Genomic DNA, 14,576 nt, shown 5'->3' with positions numbered 1-14,576 from the left:
AACCTGCTGCAAAACCTCCTAAAATGCTTTGAGGATTTTTTAAGGAACCTTTTTCTTGAAGGAGGTTTCAAACTGAAGAAGCAATTAGCAAGTATGATAATGAAACTAATCAAAGGAAAAAAATGAATGAATGAGTTCTAGATACGTAAATATATGTTTATATACATATAATTTCTCTTTATTGTAATCTGATCATTGTCCTTTACATTGTATCAGAGCAGAATAGAAATTCTTTTATTGACTTTCTTTAAAAGCTGAAAGGTTTTATTTTTTCTTTCTCTTGTAAAGTTGTGATTTTGGAGATAAGAGGTTCTTGCATGATTTATACAGTGACATGCAAATATCTGGGCAACCTTGTCATCCAAACATTATTTTTTAACATTTTATTCGGTTAATTTACTAGGTAAAATTGTGTTTTTGGTAAAGGTGCATGTATTTGACACTGTACAGCGAAATGTGTCCTCTGCATTTAACCCATCTGTGGTAGTGAACACACACTCACACACACTAGTGAGGTAGGGGCAGTGAGTACACACACACCCAGAGCGGTGGACAGCCAACTCCAGCGCCCGGGGAGCAAAGAGGGTAAAGGTCCTTGCTCAAGGGCCCAACAGTGGCAGCTTGCCAAGCCCGGGAATCGAACCCACAACCCTGTTATCGATAACCCGGCGCTCTAACCGCTGAGCCACCACTTTTGGGCACCCCAGGAGCTTTGATTGCTTGGGTAAGCTTCAGCAAAGTCTCAGCAGCTGCCTAGCACTCTAGAATTTAAATACCTGATGCCCACAAAGCAGGAGAAAGATATATGAAGAAAGACAGCCCAAGAATATCACAAACCTTATATCAGAAGCCTTTTGCAATAAAAATGGGTAAAACCGGCCCTGTCTCCCACTCTTACCTCAGACACAGACACACCTATGAACAAAACTCCACAGTGACTCTTGCCCAGAGCATTAAGATAATGATCACCACATGATCACCACATGATCACCACGCCGCCACATATTCAGTGTGATTTGGGTATAGTATCACTGGCTGCACTTTGTGGCTTACATCTTTTGCAAGAAAGACTGGGTGGAAATTCGCCCACAAAAGAACTGGTAGACTCTTAGCTGAGTACTGACCACCAAGGGTTGCTAAACACCTGCTTCAAGCTCTTTTTCTGTTATGTTTTATATATATATATATATATATATATATATATATATATATATATATATATATATATATATATATATATATATATTGTATATAAATTATAATATAATAATTATTAATAATAATAATAACATATTGTATGTAAATATATAATGTATATAACCCAAAATTGAGTTTTATTTAAGAAAGTACATACATACAAATGATTTCTGTTGTGCAAAAACACTTTACAACTTTTACATGCAAGTCAATGTACAAAAAATAAAAAAATAAATAAATTCCAGGTCAAGCATTTCTATTGGTTCTTTACCTTGGAAGTTTGACATAATGCACAAAAAACAACTGCGCACAAGTTTTTTTTGTTCATCTGATAGCAACCATATATAAATATCTATATATTACCAACTCACACAAACTTTTTGCATTTCAGATTTTGCCGTTCATAATATAAATTCTTTCAGAGTGTTTCAGGTTGTGTTTTCCCCCACATTACTGTGTGCCCTGTTTTCCCTTATGCCACAATAGTGATAAACGTCATCATTGAAGTATTTAATATCTTTATACGTTAATGGATTTAGAAACACAATTATTTTTATACTTTACTGTTTTCTAAACATAATGATAAAAGTTTGGCAGTATAGCTTACGCCATTCCCTCACCCTCTCCCTCCCTCCCCCTCTCTCTAGATCTATTATTTATGTCATTTTCAACAAAACAGAAACATATTACTACTGCTAGTGGTACTACTACTAATGATAACATTTGATCTGTACTGGTGAGCCAATTAATTTTGTTTATTTATTTATTTATTTTACTTAAAATTCACATAGCTACCACACTTTTAGACAAAAGGACGCCTGTGCTTATTAGACACAATCATGACTGCAAAGCAAAATGTGGAATTTGAGAAACTTTTGGAGGTTCCAAAGGTTCCTGAAGGATCTTATACTTTTAACAGTGTAATACACTAATACTGACACTTGGTGGCGCTCATTACCAAAACAAAGAGCAACCTCCTGAGTTTATGACCAGGAGAGGCTGATGTGTTAAGCTGCTGCAGTTAACAGCAAGTTATTTTGAGACAGATGGGTGTAATCTGGCTATTATTTTATCACAAAAGCATTAGCCCAGACAACCACATATTAGCCAGTACATATTATACTCTATTAGATACACATGAGCTTCAGTCCCTTCCTGACAGATGTTTAACCCATTGAACCCATAATTAGACTCAGGACCATTACTTTTTATCACATATAGGAGAATTGGCTTTTGGCCCCTGAGCCACAGGGGAGCCCACAATTTATGAGTTTACTTCCAAAAAAATAAGACAACAGATGTGACGTTGCAATAGAATAAAGAATATTTGTTTAATGGTGCTTTTATTTATCTTTTCAGATAAAACAAAAACATTATAATTTTTGTATATACTCTTTGTATATATTGACCCCAGGAATGTTCAGCAATTGCCCTGATTAGACCATTTAATGCAGTCAAAGGGCAAGTGACACCATGACTTACATAAAAAACTATTCACTCTGTTATCTTCTTCTAGAGTCCTGCTCAGTTTATGTCACCTTGTCCAGGAGATTTAAGCAGTTAGGTAATCCCCTCTCAGTCTGTGGTTGGTCAGCCTGTAATCCCCATTCAAATAGAGAAATCCTGGACAATTTCATCTACCTTCTATCTCTGGAGATGGTGCAAAGAGGCTAAATATAGTAATATATCTCTCAACCAACTGAGGCCTGTGAAGCAGATACATGTCCTTGCATTATCAAACTGTGATGGGAAGATACCTGATACATTCGACAAACTGCAGCCAGTGCCTGACTCTGTGATTCTCATTAGGGTAAAACTGAGCTATACGGTTATTTTGATGGTGTTCTGCTTATAGCTCTTATTGGTGAGCTCTCAGGGGATAATGCATACCAGGCTTGCTCATATGTAGATCAGAAACAGGCGGTAGATAGATAGATAGATAGATAGATAGTTCGATAGATTGATAGATCGATAGATAGATAGATAGCAATATAGATATATAGAGAGACATATAGATAGATAGATAGATAGATAGATAGACAGACAGACAGATTGATAGATAGATAGATAGATAGATAGATAGATAGATAGATAGATAGATTGTAAAATATTATTTTTAGACTCATACTTCTGTAACCTTCTTTCTGAAGGCATCAGAAAGCTTATCATGGTAATACCACTCACTTCAGCCATCAAGAGCAAAATGTCTATTTTACATATATTTACATTTTAATAAAGGCATGTACTCTGTGTCATTTGTTTAGTTGTAGTACATCCATCTCTCAATGGTAATATGTCCATGTTTAGTTATGTTAATAAGACAAAGGTTTCTTTATGACTGTTGGTAGGTAGGTAAACAGAGTCTAAAGGCCTTGGACAAGAGCACATTTATTCATCATACTTTTGTTCATCTTATTACACTAGGGCCTAAGGTTATGGTAGAAACCTGAAATGTCCTTATAGGGAGAGGTGAATTGGGGTTGTAAGGGTCAACACTAATAAGGAAGCCTGTTCTCACACTCAATTCTACGCTGCATCAACACCTGTTCCACACCATGACCCTAAAAGGAGAGAATTCAGCCAATCAGGATCTAGCTACCGCTACAGCCCAGCCAATCAGGGAGCTGCTAGGTGAGAGGGACCTCAGCAAGTACATCCCCCCCTCCCCCCATCCCACTCTGCCCTCACTGTTCTCCATGTTTAGGGCTCCAGCCCACATGCCAGTAAGTTGGCCTACTGACATATACAGTATCCCGCCTGGCTGGAGAGTGGAGGGTCTTGAATGTCTGTCTCCTTAAGCACTTAGTATAGACTGAGGGGATCGTCATTTTATGTTGCCCTGCCCTGATAACAGGGTGGAGAACCTTCTCTTTTCATGACCAGGCCTCTACCTCTACAAGTGTCCATTTAAGGAGAAATCATTTAGGAATGCTGTTAACTATCTAAATTGTATCTTAATTCCACTCTCTGGTGCATCCCACAGCAGAACTGCCTCTTTACAGGCTTGGTTCACCTTCAGGTTTCTACTTCATGCCTCTTAAGGAGTGTTTTTTCTGTTTGCCAACTTTACCTTTGGCCTTGGGCTCATTTGGTGTCTGGACATAGTGGCAGTGTCTGTTGAGAAAAGAGAAATAATAAATAAATACATAAATACATAAATACATACATGCATGCATAAATAAATATATTAATAAATCAATAAACTAAAAACCAAATAAAGTATCTCATAGTTTTAAATTATTGGACTTTTTGGTTGAAATAAATAAATAAATAAATAAAAACAAATCACTGAGTAACTTATACTTACTGTATCTGAGTAAAATATCTCTTTGTCCTGTGAATTGGTTTGCAGTTGATCTGAAGTTTAATGCAGAATTAATGCACTAGAATCAATGCATTATATTTGAAAATGTGCACTGTACATATCAAGATGGCACCATAAACCCTAGCAAACATTAAGCTAAGCTAAGTAAAGCACTTGGCATCCAATTAGAATTTTATTACTTGGGGGAGCTGCTATTTCCAAGGAAGTGCTGCTCCGTTTTGGAAGGATCTGATTGCTTCGTAGCATCAAGATAGACCCACTGCGGGAGGGTTTTGATCTTTTTTTTTTTTTACTCTCCCATGCTCATATTTGGGCTTCTGTGAACTCGATGCTCCACCCCAGCCCCCTTTGCTCGAGTCTTATTTAAGGGGAGCTCTTCCCTCTGCCACTTTGTCCCAGTGGAAGCATCAGTCTTGTGCGATACAACCTGGTGAGTGTATGCTACTATTGGTTCCTATGGAAGAGAGCAGGGAGCAGGGTTACGGGTCCGCAGTCTGTTGACGAATTTTGCTCAGGAACAGTGCTGTGGTGAGATGACTAAGTGAAGGGAAAGGTCGGGGCATTTGAAATGACATAGTTGTCAGGCATCAGAAACAGCTTTCTCGTGTCATTGGCACTAATCTGTTCTGTCTAGAAGCAGAACTTCATCTTGGAGCAACCATCATCTTGGAGCTCTTTAGAGTTCATGCTTAGTGAAAGAACAGGGCAATGGATGAGCTGTACTGTCATTGCACATTAACTTAGTACATAGCACAGCGTCTCATGAATGAAGCCATCACAAATTAGAGGCAACAAGCCATGCTGTAAAGTTTAGGTGTTGCAATGTGACGGCAGCTGCAAGCTGAACTGATCCTGGGCAGGCCCCAAGCTGAGATAGGGTGGCTGTGAGGTGAGAAGAACCCATATAGGCTTCCAACAGCAGGGGGGAAGGGGCTTAAAATAGACCACCAGGCTCCACTGTGGCCCCTTTTTTGGCTCTACATTAACAGGCAGGCAATTTCTTGAAACACTTTGGCAGGGGAGATACAGTTTCAGTAACCTTTCAGGAAGGCTTGGGGTGAAAAAAAAAAAAAGGGGGGGGGGGTTAGGCCAGGTTCTGATCAGGTCTGCAGAATTGCTTGTTCTTGGAAGGTCTAGATAATGATTCTGGTCCAGTTACTTTGGATAGCATAGCAAACTTGCAAACGTGAGATATTAGCAAAAATAAGGGCAGCATTTTGAACCTCGTTGGTGGTATCAGTTACATACATAAACCTTCCAGTTGTTCCACCACATGGTGACCTGTCACTCTTAACGTAATCGTGCCATCTCTCCCCCCTCCTCAGACCATCCCAGAAACCAACCATGTGTGACGACGAGGAAACCACCGCCCTTGTGTGCGACAACGGCTCTGGCTTGGTCAAGGCTGGATTTGCCGGAGATGACGCTCCACGTGCTGTCTTCCCTTCCATTGTTGGAAGGCCCCGCCACCAGGTGAACTTCAGTAAAAACAAGCTATGCTGTCTTTTCACAGTTGCTAGAAGCTTTGGTTTTTAGATATATATGATTGGCCTAAAGAGCCTAACATGTTAATTAATAATTCTTAACTTCTCACTTGTTAATTTCAAAAGGTACTATTTTTTACACAATATTAATAGTGTGATATTAATGTATAACCTATATCCATCTCTTATCCATTAATTCATAACTATTTATATTAATCTATAATCATATTTTTGGAAGACAGCTGGCAGGAGTTGGCAACAAACTCCTCACACATTTTAAAGACAAAAAGAGGCGAATAATTAATATTAAATGTTAAATATTAAAAAAATAATCCTGCATTCAATGCAAGTTAATGTGGCAAGACTGTATTCTATCATTTTGGACCATTTATATCATTTCACTGAACGTGTCTTAGCACAATTTAAAGGCTACATGTCATGCTACAAATGCTAAACATTACAAATAATACACCTTTACTTGAGTAAGTAGTGTGTTTACTTCTACCATCTGCACTAAATGTTCATTTGAAGTATTTTCACTGTAACAGACTGTTTCGTGCGGAACTGTTGGTGATTACTATATTTAATTATATGTACAGGACAGCTGTAACATTTGTTCTCTTTCTCTCACAGGGTGTGATGGTGGGTATGGGTCAGAAAGACAGCTACGTCGGTGATGAGGCCCAGAGCAAGAGGGGTATCTTGACTCTGAAGTACCCCATTGAGCACGGCATCATCACCAACTGGGACGATATGGAGAAGGTGGGCAACCAGATCCCAACTCTTTCACTTCCCTATGTGCAGTTTTAGCTCAAGAGTAATCTGGAAATATTTCTGAATATTTCGGCTATCAGTATAGCCTAGAACAAGCGTTCACAATAATAAATGAGATAAGATAAGATCATTCTTCGGACCCTGATGGAGGTGCATGGTTATTCCTTTCAGATTTGGCACCACACCTTCTACAACGAGCTCCGTGTGGCCCCTGAGGAGCACCCCACCCTGCTCACTGAGGCTCCCCTCAACCCCAAGGCCAACAGGGAGAAGATGACCCAGGTACCCAGACCTCCACCACATTTCTGTTACGTTATTCTTGGACTTCAGTGGTATTACCTCATCTGTACTAACAATAACGCTCATCTAATCTCCTCTTGCAGATCATGTTCGAGACCTTCAACGTCCCTGCCATGTATGTGGCCATCCAGGCTGTCCTGTCCCTGTACGCCTCTGGCCGTACCACTGGTTAGTATTAGCCCTACTGCATACTTTGAGCTAATGCTAAAAGTGCTAAATAAATGAAAGCTGGTCAGTTCAAGATATATTGTTAGCTGGTCCCTAATTGCTTTCATTCATGACGTTCATTTCTTCAATAAATCAACACAGTGCGATGCAAAGTTAACCACATTTCTTAGGCCTCTTTTGAGGGAGCTATATATTTGTGTTAGAACACAGTTGGTGGTACAGAGCATCCAGGAAAATAAATTTCATCACTCATAGAACATGATAGCTTCTCATTGTTCTCTGGCAATTGAAAACATTCTCTCTGTTGAGTTATACATAGCACAATTAGACATGCAATGCAGTTTATTTGCCAGACAGCAAGATAAACGACCAGGGCATTGTAGAGGATTAGCAGTAATCCACAAGTTGCTGGGGTGAAAGCTCCACCTGTGGCCACTGATGTCATCAGCATTGTCTGTTTACGACGTGCCACATACTCAGGGGAACTTTTAAATGGCAACAGACTGATGTCTGACTAAACACTGCCCTCTGCAGGTATTGTGCTGGACTCCGGTGATGGTGTGACCCACAATGTCCCCATCTATGAGGGTTACGCTCTCCCCCACGCCATCATGCGTCTGGATCTGGCCGGTCGCGATCTGACTGACTACCTGATGAAGATCCTGACTGAGAGAGGCTACTCTTTCGTCACAACCGGTAAGTCATAGTACCACAACAAAGACATTGTATAGTCAGGAGAGAGACTAGCTTTAGACAGTAGCTTTAGCCCTTGACAAAGGGCAAATAGACAGTAGTAGGATTTTCTTGTTATACTACCCACAGTGCAACAGTCTAGTTACAGTTGACGTTACCACTAGTCCACCAGCTATGCTGGTTTTTGTAGTTCTCAGTTATTTTCTCAGTAGGGTTTGTGCATTTGCTTCACATCTGTTCTCTGAAACTTGCCCCTCTTAGCTGAGCGTGAGATCGTGCGTGACATCAAGGAGAAGCTGTGCTACGTGGCTCTGGACTTCGAGAATGAGATGGCCACCGCTGCCTCCTCCTCCTCCCTGGAGAAGAGCTATGAGCTTCCCGATGGTCAGGTCATCACCATTGGTAACGAGCGTTTCCGCTGCCCCGAGACCCTCTTCCAGCCATCCTTCATTGGTAAGCTGCACTTCTACATAACCCAAACTACTACATATTACAAATAAGTAATAGAATGCAGACCACTGTGACTATGGTGGTGGTCTTACAGTCCTACAGTAAAACAGCAAAACTCACAGGAGCCAATTTTGGCTCTGTAAAATCCATCACTTTTCCTCGCTCTATGCTTCTTGACAACCAACATTTCCTCAAACCTCAGGTATGGAGTCTGCTGGTATCCATGAGACTGCCTACAACAGCATCATGAAGTGCGACATTGACATCCGCAAGGACCTGTACGCCAACAACGTCCTCTCTGGTGGTACCACCATGTACCCTGGTATTGCTGACCGTATGCAGAAGGAGATCACCGCTCTGGCCCCCAGCACCATGAAAATCAAGGTAAGGGGAATTTGGCCATAGTTGCATACAATGTTACCTGATTACTTTGAACTAGTAGAAGAAATACTTAGCCCAAAAGTCCCATGGTTACCAATAATACCGAAACACAGAGCTTTTATGGACCAAAAAGTTAGCCATGGTAACTAGTCCACTTGCCGAGTAAGGATATCTAACCTGAAAAGTTCCAGATCAGTTTTACAGATAATCTTTTATCCATGTTATATAAAAGAAACCAACCAAATTCTTCTTTCCCTTCAGATCATTGCTCCCCCTGAGCGTAAGTACTCCGTCTGGATCGGTGGCTCCATCCTGGCCTCCCTGTCCACCTTCCAGCAGATGTGGATCACCAAGCAGGAGTACGATGAGGCAGGCCCCTCTATTGTCCACAGGAAGTGCTTCTAAGCCAGCAAACCTCCTTTCAGTCATACATTTGTACTGTCTTTTAATGTATATACATGTCCTGTTGTAATAAAAGTGGATCATTATAACAGCAGCTGTCCTCATTTTATTCTTTCTCTTAATCAGTCAGACAAAATAATAGTGGTTGAACAACAACAGTGGACTCCAGGTGTTGCCACATAGGATGTGCTTATGTCCCAGTATACTCCACTTCCTTGCCAAGTACAATCAAACAGGAACCCATGACCACATTCCAGTATGATTAGAACAACAGCCTATACAAATTTGGCAAGCTAAAAACTGTGTTATTCTAATCAAGCTACTTCAGCTATAATCTATCAAGACTGTGTATTATAAAGTAATTTAAAGGACTGGATATGTGGACAATCATTAAGCTTAGTCTCTGACTAACCTGCAGTGTCAATGGCCTTCCAGCATTTACAATCCAATCAGCTGTTTCATTACCATTTTTAACATGGCCTTGTGGACTTGGCTCCACCCTTTCCCTGAATCCCTAAAGTCATCTGAAGGCCTGTTCATAGCACGTTTGTGAGGTGAGCCTTTAGAAGAGGGGTGAGAGGCTGAGTGAGCACAAGACTCTGACTTTAACAGCAGAACCTGCCAGAGATCATGGTGACCAGATGCATTTCCACTGCTACATCTAAACTGGGTTTTAGGTTTCACTACTCCATCTGTCGTATGTGACTGCTGAGACAACTTACATACCTTATTCTGCTAACTTGCTTGCTTAGTTACTCTGCTAGCTAAACACTACACAGCTTGCAAGAACAAAATCTAAAGGCCAGAAAGCCAGAATACCAGTTCTAAACCAAACAAAATGGTTCTAAACAACCCAGCTAATATGTCCATGTGGGGCCTGTACGGGGAACCAGAAAGTTTTGTCCTCGGATCCCATGTTGGCCCCACACATGGATGCCCACCAGGGTCAGTGAAGGAACCAAGAGGGGTAAAGATTGTGCCCCTCTGTGTTGTACACTGCATATGAGGCCTAGGTGGGAATCATATGGGATTAAGGTGGACTGTAACAATAGGCCCATTTGGGAAGCCCAACTGGATCCCAGTAATTACACTTGTACAAACCCACTCAGAGCCCATGCCCATCTGGAACCCACCCAGCCCACATTCCACCCATGTAAGCCCTGCATGAGCATGTTGGCTGAAAAGGAACACCCCACTCTGCTCACTGAGGCCAATATGGTGAAGGTCCCCATACCTCCACTCCATGCCTGTTCAGTCACTCATGGCCCAAAGTGGCTATAGCGGTGTTACCTTATCTGTACTAACAATAAAGCTCATCTAATCTCCTCTTTTGGATCCAGTTTAAGACCTTTGACATCCATGCCATGTATGTGAGCCACTATGAGTAGGTGTATGTAAACATCCCGTTTGCTCTGCACAATGGTTGGTAGTACTGCTACAAGACTAGAAGAACAAAAGACTTTTGTATTTAGAAAGTCTAGAATGTAGTAGTAAGATTAAGATGAAGACATTCTTATTATAAACAGTGTGTGCTTACTTAAACTGTAGAATAAGTGGCAGCTGTCCATGCTGTTTAGACACTTGCTGCAGAAACAGAAATAGGTTTAGAAATTGCTGAGTGTGGAAAGGGATGGATGGTTGTCACAGGTGCCTACTCTGAGGGAGGTCATTGGGTCGTGTGGGCCCTCTAAAGCTAAAAAAGGGGGCGCAATGCCACTGTAATCCTAGCACCAGCACAAGAAAAACATGGCTGTTAAACTGCTAGAACAGGTTTAAAACAGCAGCCATAGTAGAGCTTTACTGAGGGAAACAGAAGTAAAGACTGAAAAAATGATTCCTGCTCTGCATATGGTCCAAGCTGAAAGTCTGCATGCCCCTTTCACATTGTTCCATGTTTCACCATGTTACAGACTTATTTTACAGTAGATTGAGTTCATTTTTGGCCTTAAACATCTACACACAAGCGCCAATAATAGCAAAATTGTAAAAAATATGCCAGTTTATTTTACTCACAAAAACAGTTTATGTAGGGGTTACATATCTGTACACACCTAATTCTTGTTTGATACACATTTGGCAGCAATTACAGCTTCAAGGTATCTTGGGAAAGATGAGTTTGGCATGCTTGATTCTAGACATTTTTGCCCAGTCCTCTTGGCATATCCTTGCAAGCCCCATCAGGTTGGATAGGGAACCTTGAAACCTTATGTTCAACTGGATTGAGGCTGCATTCATCTTTTCCTCTATCAGGACTAGTTCCCACTACTACCATCCCCACATCATGATGCTGCCACAGCCATGCTGTACTGTAGGGATAGCATTAGCCAGGTGATGAGGAATGCCTGGTTTCCTCCAGATGTGATACTTGGTATTCAGGCCAAAAAAATCTAATTTGTTATCACCAGAGAACTTTGTTTCTCATGATTAGAGAGTTCTCCAAGCGGACTGTAATGTGCCTTTTACTAAGAAGGCTTTCATCTGGCCACTCTACTATAAAGGCCTGATTTGTGGAGTGCTGCCTGGATGGTTGACCTTCTGAAAGGTCATGTCCACAAGGTGGAGCTCTGTCAGAGTGGCCCTCAGGTTCCTACTCACCTCCCTCAGTTTGGCCGGGCGGCCAGGTCAAGGAAGATTGTTGGTGGTTCCAAACTTCTTCCATTTACGAATGATGGTGGCCACTGTGCTCATTGGGACTTGTAAAGCAGCAGCAAGGTTTCTGTAGCCTTCTCCAGATCTTTGCCTTGCCACAATTCTGTTTCTAAGGACTGCAAATAATTCCTTTGGCCCCATGGCTTGGAGTTTGCTCTAACATGCACTGTCAACTGTCGGACCTTATGTAGGCAAGTGTTTGCAATCACCAATCATGTCCAATCAACTGAATTTACCACAGGTGGACTCCAGTTAAATTGCAGAAACTTTAAGCAGTATCAGCGGAACCAACAGCTTACTTTTGTGTGTACATACAATATTTAAAATGTTTAATAAATTCTCACATAATGAGGCTTTAAAACACTGGATATGTCCCAGTTGAGTACTAAGTTCGAATAACAACTAGGTTTGAGTACTAAGTATGTAGTATAGATCAATTATTTGACTACATTTAAATATTTAATATATACTGAGAACTGGTTCGTTTTTGAGTGTGGTCACAATGGACGCTATTATGCCACAATGCAATGTGAAATGGAAAGGGAGGAGCTACTCATGTCTGGAACGGCTATCAGAAACAAAATTGGAGGATAAAGATGCAGTAGAAACAGTGGCAGAAGAATTATCTATTTACACAACATAATATACAGTGCATATTCACTATTCAATGCAAAGTAATAGCATATATTTGTTAATGTATCTGTTTCGCCTACAACTGTAATAGTAGTGGTAGTAGCAATGGTAGTCACAGCAGTAGCAGTAGTAGTCACAGTAGTAGTAGTAGTAGTAGTAGTCGCAGTAGTATTAGTAGTATTAGTAGCAGTAGTAGTAGCAGTAGTAGCAGCAGTAGTAGTAGTAGCAGTAGTAATAGAAGTAGTGGTAGTAGCAGTAGTAGTAGTAGTAGCAGTAGTGGAGTAGTAGTAGTAGCAGTAATAGTAGCAGTAGCAGTAGTAGTAGTAGTAGTAGTAGTAGTAGCAGTAATAGTAGCAGTAGCAGTAGTAGTAGCAGTAGTAGTAGCAGTAGTGGTAGTAGCAGCAGTGGTAGTAGCAGTAGCAGTAGCAGTAGTAGTAGCAGTAGTAGTAGTAGTAGTAGCAGTAGCAGTAGTAGTAGCAGTAGTAGCAGTAGCAGTAGTAGTAGCAGTAGTGGTAGTAGCAGAAGTAGTAATAGCAGTAGTAGTGGCAGTACTGCAATAAACAGTAGCAGTAGCAGTAGTAGTGGCAGTAGCAGTAGTAGTAGTAGTAGTAGTAGTAGTAGTGGCAGTAGTAATAGCAGTAGTAGTGGCAGTAGTATTAGCAGTAGTAGTGGCAGTAGTAGCAGCAGTAGTAGTAGCAGTAGCAGTAGCAGTAGTAGCAGTAGCAGTAGTAGTAGCAGTAGCAGAAGTAGCAGTAGCAGTAGCAGTAGTGGTAGTAGCAGTAGTAGTATTAGCAGTAGTAGTGGCAGTAGTAGCAGTACTGCAATAAACAGTAGCAGTAGTAGTAGTGGCAGTAGCAGCAGCAGTAGTAGTAGTAGTAGTAGTAGTAGTAGTGGCAGTAGTATTAGCAGTAGTAGTGGCAGTAGTAGCAGTAGTAGTAGTAGTAGCAGTAGTAGCAGTAGTAGTAGCAGTAGTGGTAGCAGTAGCAGTAGTAGCAGTAGCAGTAGTAGTAGCAGTAGTGGTCATAGCAGTAGTAGTAGTAGCAGTAGTGGTCATAGCAGTAGTAGTATTAGCAGTAGTAGTGGCAGTAGTATTAGCAGTAGTAGTGGCAGTAGTAGCAGTACTGCAATAAACAGTAGCAGTAGTAGTAGTAGTAGCAGTAGTGGTCATAGCAGTAGTAGTATTAGCAGTAGTAGTGGCAGTAGTATTAGCAGTAGTAGTGGCAGTAGTAGTAGCAGTACTGCAATAAACAGTAGCAGTAGCAGTAGTAGCAGTAGTAGCAGTAGTGGCAGTAGAATTAGCAGTAGTAGTGGCAGTAGTAGCAGTAGCAGTAGTGGTAGTAGCAGTAGTAGTAATAGCAGTAGTAGTGGCAGTAGAATTAGCAGTAGTAGTGGCAGTAGTAGTAGTAATAGTAGTAGTAGTGGCAGTAGTAATAGTAGTAGTAGTGGCAGTAGTAGTAGTAATAGTAGTAGTAGTGGCAGTAGTAATAGTAGTAGTAGTGGCAGTAGAATTAGCAGTAGTAGTGGCAGTAGTAGCAGTACTGCAATAAACATCTTCAGTGATGTTTCTTGTCTGTGGGGATACAACAGAATAACTTCCAGTTTCTCAGGAACTTTCCAGTAACTAAAGACAACTCGTGGATTGATGAAACATGTACTTTACTGCAGGTATGACTGCCCTACAGAGCGACAACACCAACTGTGCTCTGTTCACAGAGAGATCACCACTGCTTTTCAGACAGTTAACAAAAGTCCCACACGGTCGATGATTTGGCAGTGAATGTTGATTAGCTGTAGACCAGGACCTGTGAGATGTTGTTTTTCTGACAGATGAGAGTCTCAAATGGCGTGAGAAGACTATTTAGAATTACAATAGACCAGACGACCTGATCTCATAAACACACAGACATTATTAAACCCATTACTGTCTCCTCTCCTTTTAGTAGTGTAACTATTGTGTTGAGAGGGCTGACCTAAAAGCACTAGAACACTTTATTGTCTGTTTTGTCCAATTAAAACAATGCATCTCCATTTTTGTCCAATTTTAGTTTTCTCCCTGATTTGAACATTGATCTGAATACTGTGTAAATAATTCTGGATGAACTGACCAATAGAAATGCTCT

At 41.0% G+C, this 14,576-nt stretch overlaps 1 protein-coding gene across 1 annotated transcript; it reads left to right on the top strand.

The window, feature by feature from the left end:
- Window positions 1–4,915: 4,915 nt before the first annotated feature.
- On the top strand, window positions 4,916–9,249 carry actc1b (actin alpha cardiac muscle 1b). Its single transcript, XM_072689799.1, has 9 exons — window positions 4,916–4,952; window positions 5,848–5,995; window positions 6,640–6,768; window positions 6,952–7,062; window positions 7,164–7,248; window positions 7,783–7,944; window positions 8,203–8,394; window positions 8,594–8,775; window positions 9,034–9,249. Exons 2-9 carry the CDS (start codon window positions 5,867–5,869, stop codon window positions 9,175–9,177), a joined length of 1,134 nt encoding a protein of 377 aa, XP_072545900.1. The 5' UTR covers window positions 4,916–4,952; window positions 5,848–5,866; the 3' UTR covers window positions 9,178–9,249.
- Window positions 9,250–14,576: the final 5,327 nt, after the last annotated feature.

The sequence above is a fragment of the Salminus brasiliensis genome, chromosome 10 (assembly GCF_030463535.1).
Source record: "Salminus brasiliensis chromosome 10, fSalBra1.hap2, whole genome shotgun sequence".
Lineage (NCBI taxonomy): Eukaryota > Metazoa > Chordata > Actinopteri > Characiformes > Bryconidae > Salminus > Salminus brasiliensis.
The sequence above is the reverse complement of the archived record's forward strand: the minus strand, read 5'-3'. Positions and strand labels throughout refer to the sequence as shown.

What these genes read in the sequence shown, in the direction of transcription:
- actc1b (XM_072689799.1), top strand. Translation starts at nt 5,867, where the DNA reads ATGTGTGACGACGAGGAAACCACCGCCCTTGTGTGCGACAACGGCTCT. An exon ending in CGCCTCTGGCCGTACCACTG is followed by an intron (nt 7,249 to 7,782) that starts GTTAGTATTAGC and finishes TGCCCTCTGCAG; the next exon opens with GTATTGTGCTGGACTCCGGT. An exon ending in CTACTCTTTCGTCACAACCG is followed by an intron (nt 7,945 to 8,202) that starts GTAAGTCATAGT and finishes TGCCCCTCTTAG; the next exon opens with CTGAGCGTGAGATCGTGCGT.